The sequence below is a fragment of the Ranitomeya imitator genome, chromosome 7, assembly GCF_032444005.1.
Source record: "Ranitomeya imitator isolate aRanImi1 chromosome 7, aRanImi1.pri, whole genome shotgun sequence".
NCBI lineage: Eukaryota > Metazoa > Chordata > Amphibia > Anura > Dendrobatidae > Ranitomeya > Ranitomeya imitator.
In genome coordinates, this window is record NC_091288.1 from 10739523 (window position 1) to 10757057 (window position 17535).

A 17535-nucleotide genomic window follows, 5' to 3' on the forward strand; every position below is an offset into this window, starting at 1 on the left:
CTCTGTAATGCAAAGGCCTCTTTCACACTTCCGTATTTTCAGCAAATGTGCCCGCAGGATCCGTTTTTTTTCCCATAGACTTGTATTAGCGACGGATGGCCACATGTCGCATCCATCGTGCGACGGATCCGTCCGTGTTTTGGCGGACTGTCGTCTGGAAAAAACGTTCAATGTAACGTTTTTTGTCTGCGTCGGGAAAACGTGTCGCGACGGATCCTGCAGCATACGTCGTTGACTAGAATGGAAGCCTATGGACGTAGGATCCGTCGTGACAGGTTGAATGACGGAATCCAGTGCTGGAATCCGTTTTTTTTTACACTGAGCATGCTCAGAATCAGGAATTTGTAGCCAACAGGCCAGACAGGCCCCAAATGTATATAAACCTGGCCTGGGGCGTCACCCCCAAATGTGCCAGCAAGACTCCTGCCAGCATACAGCCTGAAGACAGCATCCAGTCAATATTTTGGTTTCCCTATTTTCCAGTAGCCAATCACATTTGGGAAACTCCCATTTTTAGGCATGGAAAATGGATCCGTCCAAAAAAAGGGATGAAACGTATGGTAAAATGGACAAAACGGATGCAACGGATCCAGTTTTTCAACGGAACAGTCTAGCGAATCCATCGAAATACTGGATGCGCTGCATCCGTTTTTCACTATTTTTGACACATTCATCGCGCCGATGTATTGTGACGGATTAAAAAAAACGGAAGTGTGAAAGTAGCCTAAGAGCCAGGTTCCCTCCTGACAGCTCTGCTTATATCCAGGGGTTAAATCTCTTTCCATGGAAGTAGGTCAGAGCGGCGCCATCCACTGTCACAGCGATTTAGATTACGGTAGTCACTAGATCGGGAGGTGCAGGATCTGGAGAACTCATCAAACATGTCAGGCCGTCTGCAGAAATCCCTGTGCAAATGTACAGAGCATCAGTTATTTATTACCGGGAGTAATGCTCTGCAGAACTGTTAATAACCCTGCAGAGCATTGCTCCCAGTAAGCAGTGTTCAGTAGCAATGCTCTGCAGAGCTGTCAGTCTGTGGGAGCAATGATCTTCAGAATATTACCGGGAGCAATGCTCTGCAGAACTGCTAATAACCATGCAGAGCATTGCTCCCAGTAAGCAGTGTCCGGGAGCAATGCTCTGCAGAACGGTGAGTCTGTGGGAGCAATGATCTTCAGAATATTACCGGGAGCAATGCTCTGCAGAACTGCTAATAAATATGCAGAGCATTTCTCCCAGTAAGCAGTGTCTGGGAGCAATGCTCTGCAGAGCGGTCAGCCTGTGGGAGCAATGATCTTCAGACTACTACCAGGAGCAATGCTCTGCAGACCTATTACAGGGGGTCCTCTCCCCTAGGGGGGTCCTTTCCCATACAGACCCTTGAGCCAGATCCCTAATGGTGCAGCTTCTCTCGAAATCTCCTGCACCAGGACCGGCCCCTTTATCTTGGGGCCCATAAGCAGCCACATGGTCTAAGCTATAACATTCTGGACTCTGCTGTTGCTGGATCATGGGGTCTAAAGCCATAATCATAGGGGGCACCATTCTCAATATTGCAATAATTGTGAGGCAGAAACTGAGAAAACCGAACCATTGTGGTGTCGCTGTCACGAAGCAGTTGAGGATAGAAGGGGAAGAACCTGTATTAAGACCGCGACGCGTTTCACAAGTGATCTGATCTCTTCCTTCATACAAAGACGAATATAAGAGTTTACATTTCATTTCTTCGTTTGTATTCGGATTATTTACTCATCTTATGCTGCTCTCTTGTGTCCGGTTCTGATTCTCTTCTGTAGGTGGGACGCGTTATTTCCGTGGATCTCGGCTTCCTTCATAAGTTCTTTTATATCCTTCTTTGTAAGAAACCAGATCAGTTGTGAAACGCGTCGCTGTCTTGTAATAAATGTTGGTTGTTCTTCCCCTTCTCATCCTTGTCTTCATCATGACACCGACACCACAAGGTTTTGTTTATTTATTTCTCATTTTTTGCTTCACAATTGTTTTAATGAGCCTTTGTCAGCCTTGATGGGTGGAGGCCAGGTACGGACTGGGACTGAAATTCAGCCCTGGCATTTGAAATCACACAGACCCATGTTGTCCCCGTCCCCATGACCCAGATTGTATATATCACTAATATTACCCTGGATGGAGGAAAGGAAGATTTACTACAAGACCAATATTTCTAATGATCCCCATGGCCTCTGGGGTGAGTGACTTTGTGCTTCCTCATAACTCTCAACAGTATAGGTATCTTAAAGGGAACCTGTCACCCCGTTTTTTCAGATTGAGATATAAATACTGTTAAATAGGGCCTGCGCTGTGCATTACTATAGTGTATGTAGTGTACCCTGATTCCCCACCCACGCTGCGCAATACATTACCAAAGTCGCCGTTTTCGCCTGTCAATCAGGCTGGTCAGGTCGGGTGGGCGTGTTCACAGCGCTGTTTCTTCCTCAGCTTTACGTTGGTGGCGTAGTGGTGTCCGCATGTTGAGGTGACTAATCCACTGTGGGCACGTGAACAAGGAGCGCGCGATCTGCGCTATCACCCCCTGTCATCGGTGGGGGCGGCCATCTTCCTGGGGCCGCGCGTGCGCAGATGGAGTGCTCTGCTGCACGGGGCTTCAGGAAAATGGCCGCGGGATGCCGCGCGTGCGCACAAGAGATCGCGGCGGCCATTTTCCCAAAGCCGAGTTTGCATCTCGTAGTGTAGGTGGGGAATCAGGGTACACTACATACACTATAGTAACGCACAGCGCAGGCCCTATTTAACAGTGTTTATATCTCAATCTGAAAAAACGGGGTGACAGGTTCCCTTTAAGAACACAGATTCTATTAACAACGAAGCAGACAAGGCAGCCCACGACCAGACAGGCCCTACTGGCATTTGCCAGAATTTCCAGATGGCCAGTCCGGCTCTGGTGGAGGCCGTCTGCACGAGGACTCCCACCGCACTACTACTCTCATCAGAGCTGTGCGGGACCTGGAGGACTGCGCCAGGGGAGCAGATTCCATCGACTCTCCCCTTTCTTATCACCACGACGTCTCCATGGAGCCTCCTATTTTATCTTCTAGAATATTACAATAAGGACCCTGTGCTCGGTATATGCCCTGCTTATAAATTCCAGGCTCCTTCCGGGACCCCAGCCTGAAATGGCTGATAGCAGAGACAACAGCAGATTGCATTCAGCGGCTCAGACATGGACACCACAGATCCCCACTGCCAGGCTGGGCTCAGCTCACACACATGCAGCGCTGTCTGACTCCTATGAAGGCGCCATTGTTCTGCGCCTTTGCGTGCAGAGAGGAAAATGCAGGAGAACCAGGATGAAGCCCCCTGTGGCCATTGGCCGGGCTGAGGGTCTCATTACTATCTCACGGTGCAGTTCAGACAATGACCTCTACTACAAGACACTCATGTCTCCGCTGCAGAATATTCCCTCTCTATATGACTCCTCTTATATCTGATATTAAATGATAAATACATTTGCAGAAATTTCTGCTCTTTTCATATTGATGTTAGATTTCATTATCCTCTGCTCACATCCAAAGCTGCAATCAGACTTTGGCTGGTTTCTTGGTAGTCTCTGCTGCCCCCAGGTGGGATTTATTGAGAATGTTTCTAAGTGTAATGCGGCCCGTCACCTTCTATTGTTTTTCAGAGGTGTAGCTTGGAGTTTGGTTGAGGGGGACGAAACCAGATAAGGCCAGGTTCACATTGCGTTAACAGCAGCCCGTTCAACAAATGCGTTAACGGGCTGCTGTTAACGCAAGTGCCGACTTGTCATACCGCTAAGGCAGATAGAGCTAGCGGTGACAGACCCGGAAATGCGGCAACCCGCGTCCCAGGGTCCGTCACTCAATGACGGCACATCGCTAGCGCACTCCCATTGTGGGCATGCACTAGTGATGTGTCCGCCATTGGGCTTAATAGCGGCGTTAACGGACTGCGTTACACCACATTATGCCATGGTGTAACGCAGTCCGTCTAATGGACCGCTAAAACGCAGTGTGAACCTGGCCTAACCCTGATTACAACTATGGCGGAGCCCCCTAACAGTGGATGTAGGAGAATATGAGCAGATGACCGCACTGTTACTAATAAAAAAACACTGAACTTACTGCCATACGGTGACATATAGTGGAAGATACCGATCCTGCAGAACATACACTACCGTTCCAAAGTTTAGGGTCGCCCAGGCAATTTTGTGTTTTCCATGAAAACTCCTACTTTTATTAATCACATGATTTGCCAAATAAATGTAAAATCTAGTCCAGACATTGACAAGGTTCGAAAAAAAGATTTCTATTTGAAATAATAATTTTCTCCTTCAGACTTTGCTTCCGTCACAGAATGCTCCTTTGCAGCAGTTCCAGCATTGCAGACCTCTGGCATTCTAGCAGGTAATTTGCGGAGGTAATCTGGAGAAATTTCCCCCCATGCTTCCAGAACTCTCCCACAAGTTGGTTTGGCTTGATGGACACTTTCTGCACCATACGGTCAAGCTGCTCCCACAACAGCTCAATGGTGCTGAGATCTGGTGACTGCGCTGGCCACTCCATTACAGATAGATACCAGCTGCTGCTTCTTCCCTAAATAGTTCTTGCATAATTTGGAGGTGGCTTTGTGCTTTGGGTCATTGTCCTGTTGCAGGATGAAATTGGCTCCAATCAAGCGCTGTCCGCAGGGTATGGCATGGCATAATACAAGAAGAGCAAGCGTATGCACAGAAATTGGGATCACCACAACATGTTATAGCAATATAATAAATCTTTTATTCAAAGAACAACATAAACAAAACATTTAAAAACATCTAAAAACAGAAAGGACATAAAGGGTCCATGAATACAATATATAGCATAAATACTGCAAATACGCCAATGTCCCACACAGCTTAATCTAGAATTTTACCATAATTAGGCATAAGAACACACCTATTGCTGACAGCTCTTTCCCACCCCGTATATACACTCCAAAAAAGGTCTAGGAGCCTGATACCATATAGGAACTAATGCCCAAATAAAGGTGGGTAGGGAAGAAACTGGATATACAGACACTAATCCCACTACATCCACCTCCAAGGGATGGTGAAAAGGGTCTTACCTAGCCCTAGTGCGGTAACCTATGCCAGTAACCATAACCAGCAGGCGTGTCAAAATAATGAAGCTCTAGGCGTGTTCATCTATGGTCTCTTTGTGGTGCCCGTGTGCTGGGGATCTATTGGGGTGAGTTAGTTGTGGGTACCGATGTATAGAGAGGATTATTTCTGGTTTCTTTTACAGGTGTTACAGGTTGTTTCATCCACCGGTGCCAAACCGACTAGATACAGCAAAACCCTTGATTTCGACCCCCTTTGGGCACTATCGGGATAGAAAATCTCAGAATCGGAAATCGGCTTCGGAGGAATGGAAGCTCACAATTCCCAGACCCGAGGAAGAGACTGGAGTCGTTTTTCCCTAAAAAAAACGAAAAAGGAGAAAAAAAATCTTTTTAAAAAATCTTTTGAACATCTAACTATCGGACTGTCTTCGGGTGGCCTGGTCCTCGGCCCTTCTCTTTCCTGGGATTCTACTAATTCGGACTTGTGGATTTTTTGTATTCCTGGTCCTGGTGAGATCTGACACGTCGTGGTAGGTCGTGTTCATGTCTCTTGGTCCAAACTAAGTGCTTAGATCCGTTTATTTCACCAGTATTTCTCACCTCACTGAGCATGCACTACCCTGCCCCTTTACATATTTTGGTTTGGGGGCATAAGTTCGTGCATGCATCGTGGGTGAGATTGAACATTATTTTTTGTTGACCAATAGCCCAGATAGGTGATATATTCTGTCATAATGTAATATAGTCCCTCCCTCGTACCAGCATTTCTTGGTGGGCTTGGTTATGTATGTCTGTGTGGGTGTCTGTGCCCTGGCCAGGGTCGATATTTGCTGGCGTGTATGGGATACTTCAATTTGTGTGTTATATGTGTTTTAGAGGTGCTATAACGGTGGATGGGATAAAATGGGCCCCTGCTTTGTGCGTAATGGGTTAATTACCCTTGCAGCCAAATATGGGCTTTGTGGTGGGACATGTGGAATCCAATGAGGGATCCTCATCTGACCCACATTTGTGGTATGGTGTGGAACCCTATTCGGATTCGATATAGACATATATGTCTCTCTTTTTTTGTATATATATCGCCATGCCGGTTATGTGGGGAGACTGTTCCTAAATCCTGAGCGCGTGCGCAACCTGTGGTTATTTCAAATTTGCGAAAATCCCCCTCCAGTGGGGTGGGAGGGTTGCGCGTGTGCCCAGGAACTATATTGATAGTGTGACACTTGTATAAGGTGTCACTGCTTGAATAAATCACGGCCGGCAAGCGCAGGTGGTCTCCATGGCAACCTCATCTGAATTGGAGGGGTACTGCGCATGTCAGGTTTACTGCGCACAGCCCTCTGGGTCCTCTTCCCTTCAGCGCCTGCGCAGTCTATCGGCCAGAACGCCGGTTTGAAACCCCGACGCCGCCATGCCACTTCACAGCTGAGAGGCGCTTCCTGTGTGATTTGTTTACTATAAGTACTGGGGAACAACGTAAGTAACTTCAGAGCGACCTTGACGAAGACGCCTTGAGCGTCGATACGCGTGGGTCTGAGCACCCACACAGCTTCATTATTTTGACACGCCTGCTGGTTATGGTTACTGGCATAGGTTACCGCACTAGGGCTAGGTAAGACCCTTTTCACCATCCCTTAGAGGTGGATGTAGTGGGATTAGTGTCTGTATATCCAGTTTCTTCCCTACCCACCTTTATTTGGGCATTAGTTCCTATATGGTATCAGGCTCCTAGACCTTTTTTGGAGTGTATATACGGGGTGGGAAAGAGCTGTCAGCAATAGGTGTGTTCTTATCCCTAATTATGGTAAAATTCTAGATTAAGCTGTGTGGGACATTGGCGTATTTGCAGTATTTATGCTATATATTGTATTCATGGACCCTTTATGTCCTTTCTGTTTTTAGATGTTTTTAAATGTTTTGTTTACGTTGTTCTTTGAATAAAAGATTTATTATATTGCTATAACATGTTGTGGTGATCCCAATTTCTGTGCATACGCTTGCTCTTCTTGTTGTATTATACTGTTTGTTGGTATGCATATGGTGATCCCCCCTTCATATTGTAAGATTTGATGGTGCCCGCTCATACACAAGTACTCAGGGTATGGCATGGCATTGCAAAATGGAGTGATAGCCTTCCTTATTCAATATCCCTTTTACCTTGTACAAATCTCCCACTTTACCAGCACCAAAGCAACCCCAGACCATCACATTACCTCCACCATGCTTGACAGATGGCGTCAGGCAATCTTCCAGCATCTTTTCAGTTGTTCTGCTTCTCACAAATATTCTGTGTGATCCAAACACCTCAAACTTGGATTTGTCCGTCCATAACACTTTTTTTTCAATCTTCCTCTGTCCAATGTCTGTGTTCTTTTGCCCATATTAACCTTTTCCTTTTATTATCCAGTCTCAGATTTGGCTTTTTCTTTGCCACTCTGCCGTGAAGGCCAGCATCCCGGAGTCGCCTCTTCACTGTAGACGTTGACACTGGCGTTTTGCGTGCACTATTTAATGAAGCTGCCAGTTGAGGACCTGTGAGGCGTCGATTTCTCAGTACAGACTAATGTACTTGTCTTGTTGCTCAGTTGTGCAGCGTGGCCTCCCACTTCTTTCTACTCTGGTTAGAGCCTGTTTGTGCTCTCCTCTGAAGGGAGTAGTACACACCGTTGTAGGAAATCTTCAGTTTCTTGGCAATTTCTCACATGGAATAGCCTTCATTTCTAAGAACAAGAATAGACTGTCGAGTTTCACATGAAAGTTCTTTTTTTCTGGCCATTTTGAGAGTTTAATGGAACCAACAAATGTAATGCTTCAGATTCTCAATTAGCTCAAAGGAAGGTCAGGTTTATAGGTTCTCTAATCAGCCAAACTGTTTTCAGCTGTGCTAACATACTTGCACAAGGGTTTTCAAGGGTATTCTAACCATCCATTAGCCTTCTTACACAGTTAGCAAACACAAAGTACCATAAGAACACTGGAGTGATGGTTGTTGGTAATGGGCCTCTATACACCTATGAAGATATTGCATTACAAACCAGACGTTTGCAGCTAAAATAGTCATTTACCACATTAACAATGTATAGAGTGTATTTCTGAATCATTTAATGTTAGCTTCATTGGAAAAAACTGTGCTTTTCTTTCAAAAATAAGGAAATTTCTAAGTGACCCTAAACTTTTGAACGGTAGTGTATAACAGATTACAGTACAGTTATAAATAGTGACTTACCGCTGAGATTCTTTCTGATGGAATCGTTCACTTTTCCAGTCTTTTTCCACTTTCCCAGCCCGACATGACAACTTCTCCAGCTGCGACTTATCTGCAGAGATTACAGCACAGACACATCGGACTTCTCACATTTCCTGCACCGTCCCCCTCTATTCCAAATCTACACAAACTGCTCATCCTGCTGATATCCCAGTGCTGAGCCTCTGCTGCCATATGTGTCCCTATTACTGCACCTGCTGTGTGGTTCTCTGTGCCCTCTAGATGGTAAAACAAACCTCTATAATATAGTAATGCCGGGTGCAGATGCCCTAGAAAACAGTGCCCATGTATTGCCCCCTAGAAAGTAATAATGCGTGCTGTGTGCCCCTTTTACAGTCACAGTAACCTGAGTTCCCCATTAACAATAAGTGCCCACTTTACATTTAATAATGTCCCGAGTCTCCCCCCCCCGTACAGCTCCCCTATATACAGTATGATGCCCCCAAGCAGCATACTGACTACCTAGGAGCCCTCAAACTGGTTGATGGCTCCCATACTGCATGATGGCCCCCTAAATACCCTCTATATAACATGACACTCCATAGTCATCCATGTAGTATAGTGCACTCCTATAGGACACAATATAGAATAATGCACTCCCTGTAGTCCTCCATATAGTATACTGCACTCCCCATAGTCCTCCATATAGTATACTGCACTCCCCATAGTCCTCCATATAGTATAATGCACTCCCCATAGTCCTCCGTATAGTATAATGCAGTCCCCATATGCAGAATCCATATAGTATAATGCACTCCCCATAGTCCTCCATATAGTATAATGCACTCCCCATATGCAGAATCTATATAGTATAATGCACTCCTCATAGTCCTCTATATAGTATAATGCACTCCCCATATGCAGAATCTATATAGTATAATGCACTCCCCATAGTCCTCTATATAGTATAATGCACTCCCCATAGTCCTCCATATAGAATAATGCACTCCCCATATGCAGAATCTATATAGTATAATGCACTCCCCATAGTCCTCTATATAGTATAATGCACTCCCCATAGTCCTCCATATAGAATAATGCACTCCCCATATGCAGAATCTATATAGTATAATGCACTCCTCATAGTCCTCTATATAGTATAATGCACTCCCCATATGCAGAATCTATATAGTATAATGCACTCCCCATAGTCCTCTATATAGTATAATGCACTCCCCATAGTCCTCCATATAGAATAATGCACTCTCCATAGGTCTGCATATAGAATACTAAACTCCGCTTAGGCCTCCAATGCGGCCCAACAAGACGTAGTAAGATGCTTCTATTCCCTGCTTATTGCTGTACAGTAAGGAAAGAAATATTATGTGGAAACCATCAATAAGTAGGGTAGTTGTTCTTAACAGATCTTAATTTGGCTTTATCTCTACATTCATGGTCTGAAGTGTCGGCACCTGTGAAACTGTTCCAGAAAATGAAGAATTTTTCCAGTAAATTATTGCACTTACACATTTTTGTTATACACATTTATTTCCTTTGTGTGTATTGGAACAACACAAAAAAAAAAGAAAAAAGGCAAATTGGACAGAATTTCACACAAAAACCCCAAAATGATCAGGACAAAATTGATGGCACCTTCCAGTTACTATTTGGTTGCAGCCTCTGGAATAAATAACTGCGACCAATCGCTTCCTAATACCATCCAGAAGCTTCACTCCTCTGTTAGATTTTCGGGTGACTCTTCTTACAAGCTGCTATCGGTCTCTCATATATCTCCTTCTCCCACCAGCAATTGTAAGATCTCTCCACAGGTGATCAATGGGATTTAGATCCGGACTCATTGCTGCCGCTTCAGAACACTCCAGTGCTTGGTTTCCATCCATTTCTGGGGGCTTCTTGAAATATGTTTGGGGTCATTGTCCTGCTGGAAGACCTGCGACCTAGGACGCACACCCAGCTTTCTGAAACTGTGCACTACATTGTCACCCAAAATTCTTTAGTAATCTTCATATTTCATGATGCCTTGCACACAGTCAAGGCCCCCAGTGCCAGAGGCAGCAAAAAATACCCCAAAACATCTGTGACCCTCCACCATATCTGACTGTAGGTACTGTGTTATTTTCTTTGTAGACCTCATTCTGTTTTCAGTAAACAGTAGACTGATGTGATGTGCTTTACCAAAAAGCTCTATATTGGTCTCATCTGTCCACAAGACACTTTCCTAGAAGCATTTTGGCTTACTCACGTACATTTTGGCAAACTGCAGTCTAGCTTTTTTGTGTCTCTGGGTCAGCAGTGGCGTCTTCCTGGGTCTCCTGAAATAATGTTTCATTTCTTTCACATGTGGACGGTCAGTTTGTGCTGACACTGCCCCACCTGAGCCTGCAGGACAGCTTGAATTTCTTTGGACCTGTTTATACACCATCCTGACTATACTGCATTACAACCTCTCATCAATATTTCTCTGCCATCCACATCCAGGGAGATTAGCTGTAATGCCATGGGCTGTAAACTTCTGGATTATGTTGCGCACCTTGGAAAAAGGAATAAGATCTCTGGAGACGGACTTGTAACCTTGAGATTGTTGATATTATTCAATAATTTTGGTTCTCAAGTCCTCAGACCATTCTCTCCTCCTTTTTCTGTTCTCCATACTTAGTGTGACACACACAATGCAAAGATCAAGTCAACTTCTTGCATATTGCCACACCTGTTACTTGCCACAGGTGAGTGTGAACGAGCATCATATGTTTGAAACAATTTTGTCCCTCCCATTTTCGGGGTATTTTGCGAAGTTATGTCCAATTTGCCTTTTTTTTCTGTGTTTTTTTACGTTGTTACAATAAACACAAAGGAAATAGACATGTGTAATTGCAATAATTTTCTGAGAGAAATACTTCATTTTTTGGAACAATTTCAAGTGTGTCAACACTTTTGGTCATGACTATATTTAAGTGATGACATGTACTGAAGTTCTGCTCAATGAACATCCACGTTATCTGGTAGCACATGTAATACATGGGCATGGTGACAAGAAATAACCTACAGATTCTGCACAAATGTCTCCACCTGAGCTGCACAGACCCTCAGACGGGACGCAAGCTCCCCTGCAGCTCTGCATGTGGCAGCTTACGTCTACTGACTCAGAATATGCGAACATGATACATTGTTATATACATGAGATATTCACCGATGTTTGATTCTCACTGACCGGGAGCCATTGATAAAGATGCACCTTCACTACATGCAGGGCTTTCAAAAAGTATTCACACGCCTTAAATGTTTCCAGATTTTTCACGTTACACCCACAAACTTAAATGTATTTTACTTGGATTTTCTGTGATACAAACACAATGTAACAAGTATTTGTGATGTGTAAAGGAAATAATCAAGATTGAGCTTCCTACAGAACGTTCATCCATCAAGTCGACATGGATCGAGATTGCGCTGAAGGCCGTTAATAATAATAATAAAAATAATAATAATAATATTATTAATAAGAATAAAAAAGGAAATTCTATGGAGTTTTCTAATTATTTTTAAAATAGCAATCTGAACATTGTGAGGTGCATTTAAATTCAGCCCCCATTAATCTGATACCCCTAAATAAAATCCTGAGGGACTAGTTTCTTCCAGCATTATGCATGGGAATCTGGCACCTGCACAGTGAGGATCTCTGCGCCTGTCCCCATCTCGCTCTGCCTCTTTCTTCCAGAGATCATCACTGCGCAGGCGCCAAATTCCCAGCCCCGCAGTATGAACACATCATAACACACTGCGGGGCAGGATCTGGGGCCTCCGCTACATGCAGGTACAGGCACCTGATGTAAGTTCCCGGGCAGCTGGGGTATAATATATCCTGTATTATACCCCAGAGCTGCACTCACTATTCTGCTGGTGCAGTCACTGTGTACATACATTACATTACTGATCCTGAGTTACATCCTGTATTATACCCCAGAGCTGCACTCACTATTCTGCTGGTGCAGTCACTGTGTACATACATTACATTACTGATCCTGAGTTACCTCCTGTATTATACCCCAGAGCTGCACTCACTATTCTGCTGGTGCAGTCACTGTGTACATACATTACATTACTGATCCTGAGTTACATCCTGTATTATACTCCAGAGCTGCGCTCACTATTCTGCTGGTGTAGTCACTGTGTACATACATCACATTACTGATCCTGAGTTACATCCTGTATTACACCCCAGAGCTGCACTCACTATTCTGCTGGTGCAGTCACTGTGCACATACATTACATTACTAATCCTGAGTTACATCCTGTATTATACCCCAGAGCTGCGCTCACTATTCTGCTGGTGCAGTCACTGTGTACATACATTACATTACTGATCCTGAGTTACATCCTGTATTATCCTCCAGAGCTGCACTCACTATTCTGCTGGTGCAGTCACTGTGTACGTACATTACATTACTGATCCTGAGTTACCTGTTGTGAATTCTGTGGCTGAGTTCACTTCTGTGGTCACAAGTGGTATTGCAGTCTCTGGGCGTCCTCCCTCAGGTGTTTTGGTGAGCTCGTTGGCTGCCTTGCTATTTAGCTCCACCTGAGTCTGTCTTCCTTGCTCCTTGTCAATGTTCCAGTGTTGGATCTGAGCTACTGCATCTTTCCTTGGGCCTGCTGCTCTGCTAGATAAGTGCTTCTAGTTTGTTTTCTGTTTTTTTCTGTCCAGCTTGCTATTGTCTTTTGCTGGAAGCTCTGAGAAGCAAAGGGGTGTACCTCCGTGCTGTTAGTTCGGCACGGTGGGTCTTTTTGCCCCTTTGCGTGGTTTTCGTTTTAGGGTTTTTTGTAGACTGCATAGTTCTCTTTGCTATCCTCGCTCTGTCTAGAATATCGGGCCTCACTTTGCTGAATCTATTTCATTCCTACGTTTGTCTTTTCATCTTGCTAACAGTCATTATATGTGGGGGGCTGCCTATTCCTTTGGGGTATTTCTCTGAGGTAGACCAGGATGATTGGGTGTCATTTTTGCCGTTGGCTGAGTTCGCCCTTAATAATCGGGCCAGCTCGGCTACCTTGGTCTCTCCATTTTTCTGCAATTCTGGGTTCCATCCTCGTTTCTCTTCAGGACAGGTTGAGTCTTCGGACTGTCCTGGTGTGGATTATGTGGTGGACAGGTTGCAGCAGATCTGGACTCAGGTAGTGGACAATTTGACCTTGTCCCAGGAGAAGGCTCAGCTTTTCGCTAATCGCAGACGCCGTGTGGGACCCCGACTTCGTGTTGGGGATCTGGTTTGGTTATCTTCTCGTCATATACCTATGAAGGTTTCCTCTCCTAAATTTAAACCTCGTTTTATTGGTCCGTATAGGATTTCTGAGATTCTCAATCCGGTGTCTTTTCGTCTGACCCTCCCAGACTCCTTTTCCATACATAATGTATTCCATAGGTCGTTGTTGAGGAGATACGTGGCACCTATGGTTCCATCTGTGGAGCCTCCTGCCCCGGTTTTGGTGGAGGGGGAATTGGAGTATATTGTGGAGAAGATTTTGGATTCTCGTGTCTCTAGACGGAAACTCCAGTATCTGGTTAAATGGAAGGGTTATGCTCAGGAAGATAATTCCTGGGTTTTTGCCTCTGATGTCCATGCCCCAGATCTTGTTCGTGCCTTTCATGTGGCTCATCCTGGTCGGCCTGGGGGTTCTGGTGAGGGTTCGGTGACCCCTCCTCAAGGCGGGGGTACTGTTGTGAATTCTGTGGCTGAGTTCACTTCTGTGGTCACAAGTGGTATTGCAGTCTCTGGGCTTCCTCCCTCAGGTGTTTTGGTGAGCTCGTTGGCTGCCTTGCTATTTAGCTCCACCTGAGTCTGTCTTCCTTGCTCCTTGTCAATGTTCCAGTGTTGGATCTGAGCTACTGCATCTTTCCTTGGGCCTGCTGCTCTGCTAGATAAGTGCTTCTAGTTTGTTTTCTGTTTTTTTCTGTCCAGCTTGCTATTGTCTTTTGCTGGAAGCTCTGAGAAGCAGAGGGGTGCACCGCCGTGCTGTTAGTTCGGCACGGTGGGTCTTTTTGCCCCTTTGCGTGGTTTTCGTTTTAGGGTTTTTTGTAGACTGCATAGTTCTCTTTGCTATCCTCGCTCTGTCTAGAATATCGGGCCTCACTTTGCTGAATCTATTTCATTCCTACGTTTGTCTTTTCATCTTGCTAACAGTCATTATATGTGGGGGGCTGCCTATTCCTTTGGGGTATTTCTCTGAGGTAAGTCAGGCTTGTATTTCTATCTTCAGGCTAGTCAGCTCCTCAGGCAGTGCCGAGTTGCATAGGTAGTGATAGGCGCAATCCACTGCTGCTTATAGTTGTGTGAGGATAGATCAGGTACTGCAGTCTACAGAGATTCCACGTCTCAGAGCTCGTCCTATTGTTTTTGGTTATTGCCAGATCTCTGTATGTGCGCTGATTACTGCACGCTGTGTTGCCTGATTGCCAGCCATAACAGTTACCTCCTGTATTATACGCCAGAGCTGCACTCACTATTCTGCTGGTGCAGTCACTGTGTACATACATTACTGATCCTGAGCTACCTCCTGTATTATACTCCAGAGCTGCACTCACTATTCTGCTGGTGCAGTCACTGTGCACATACATTACATTACTGATCCTGAGTTACATCCTGTATTATACTCCAGAGCTGCACTCACTATTCTGCTGGTGCAGTCACTGTGTACATACATTACATTACTGATCCCGAGTTACATCCTGTATTATACTCCAGAGCTGCACTCACTATTCTGCTGGTGAAGTCACTGTGTACATACATTACATTACTGATCCTGAGTTACATCCTGTATTATACCCCAGAGCTGCACTCACTATTCTGCTGGTGCAGTCACTGTGTACATACATTACATTACTGATCCTGAGTTACATCCTGTATTATACTCCAGAGCTGCACTCACTATTCTGCTGGTGCAGTCACTGTGTACATACATTACATTACTGATCCTGAGTTACATCCTGTATTATCTTCCAGAGCTGCACTCACTATTCTGCTGGTGCAGTCACTGTGTACATACATTACATTACTGATCCTGAGTTACATCCTGTATTATACCCCAGAGCTGCACTCACTATTCTGCTGGTGCAGTCACTGTGTACATACATTACATTGCTGATCCTGAGTTACATCCTGTATTATACCCCAGAGCTGCACTCACTATTCTGCTGGTGCAGTCACTGTGTACATACATTACATTACTGATCCTGAGTTACATCCTGTATTATACCCCAGAGCTGCACTCACTATTCTGCTGGTGCAGTCACTGTGTACATACATTACATTACTGATCCTGAGTTACATCCTGTATTATACCCCAGAGCTGCACTCACTATTCTGCTGGTGCAGTCACTGTGTACATACATTACATTACTGATCCTGAGTTACATCCTGTATTATACTCCAGAGCTGCACTCACTATTCTGCTGGTGCAGTCACTGTGTACATACATTACTGATCCTGAGTTACATCCTGTATTATACTCCAGAGCTGCACTCACTATTCTGCTGGTGCAGTCACTGTGTACATACATTACATTGCTGATCCTGAGTTACATCCTGTATTATACCCCAGAGCTGCACTCACTATTCTGCTGGTGCAGTCACTGTGTACATACATTACATTGCTGATCCTGAGTTACATCCTGTATTATACCCCAGAGCTGCACTCACTATTCTGCTGGTGCAGTCACTGTGTACATACATTACATTACTGATCCTGAGTTACATCCTGTATTATACCCCAGAGCTGCACTCACTATTCTGCTGGTGCAGTCACTGTGTACATACATTACTGATCCTGAGTTACATCCTGGATTATACTCCAGAGCTGCACTCACTATTCTGCTGGTGCAGTCACTGTGTACATACATTACATTACTGATCCTGAGTTACATCCTGTATTATACTCCAGAGCTGCACTCACTATTCTGCTGGTGCAGTCACTGTGTACATACATTACATTACTGATCCTGAGTTACATCCTGTATTATACTCCAGAGCTGCACTCACTATTCTGCTGGTGCAGTCACTGTGTACATACATTACATTACTGATCCTGAGTTACATCCTGTATTATACTCCAGAGCTGCACTCACTATTCTGCTGGTGCAATCACTGTGTACATACATTACATTACTGATCCTGAGTTACATCCTGTATTATACCCCAGAGCTGCACTCACTGTGTACATACATTACTGATACTGAGTTGCATCCTGTATTACACCCCAGAGCTGCACTCACTGTTCTGCTGGTGTTACTCCCTACCTGCAGACTATAGGACAGAGACTTTTCACCATAGCAGCACTCACTGACTTCAGCCAATTCTATACGTAGCAATATCCAGACTGGCCACTAGATGCCGCTGCGCGCCCTCCTGTCAGACTCGGAACCTACTTTCTCGGTGTCTGTACCCGGCGGAAGAATAATAGACTCGTCTCAAACGGAAATCACAAACGGGAAAAAAGCATGGCGCGGGCGGGGAAGGTACGAAAACCGGGAATATTCTTCTGCCGGCCTCAGACGGTGCGGAGACATAGCCGGAGCCGCTCACCCATGTTGTAGCGCGCAGCCCTGTTCTTTGTGGTGCTGCATTTAGTGTAGTACAGGCAATAGACGCGCTGTTACCACTGCAATATTCCCGCTTACACACAGATGGCGGCGCCGGTACAATGTTACTCTGCTGTGTAGATTTCAGGCTCACCGTCAGATAACGTGCGACTCCGACAAGTCCGGGCAGCTCCCAGCGGGCGCAGCTCCGGCAATCACCGCTAGATGGCGCGCTCGCACTGCGCCGCTTGTTTCCAGTACACGCTCTGTGCCTGCAGTTCCCGCTGTTCACCACCAGATGCCGCTGTATTATGTATATTGCTTGCTGCCTCCATCATGGCCACCTCTGGAGCGGCCTGAGTGTTCCTCAGCTGTGCTGCAGCATTTCGGAGCTCCAGTGTTCACTTTCCATTATAACCAGAATGGTCACGATGCCAGTGTCGATTCATGACTGTAAGTGACAAAAATGAATGAGTTTGAGCTGGATTTGGGTGATGCCTCCTGTTTGCGCCGTAATGGCGGTCACCCAGCTTTTCCAGGATCGGGTAGCTCCTGATGGAAGAGGGCGACTTGTGGGCGTTCACAGCAGAATATTTGATGGCCCCGACACTCGGCCAGGACTTCTACAATGTGACTTTAACGTT

At 45.3% G+C, this 17535-nt stretch overlaps 1 protein-coding gene across 3 annotated transcripts in view; it reads left to right on the forward strand.

Annotated features, from left to right (window-relative positions):
• The first annotated feature begins 16721 nt into the window (after positions 1-16721).
• The window catches only part of XRCC5 (X-ray repair cross complementing 5), a 46134-nt gene continuing 45320 nt past the window's right edge, over positions 16722-17535 (forward strand). Inside the window, exon 1 of one of the 3 annotated variants that reach the window (XM_069732682.1) lies at positions 16722-16828. In XM_069732682.1, coding sequence (XP_069588783.1) covers positions 16811-16828 — 18 coding nt within the window. In that variant the 5' untranslated portion in view covers positions 16722-16810. Of the gene's footprint in view, positions 17345-17535 lie in introns of all 3 variants that reach the window. The other 2 variants (XM_069732683.1, XM_069732681.1) reach the window with 2 other exon arrangements.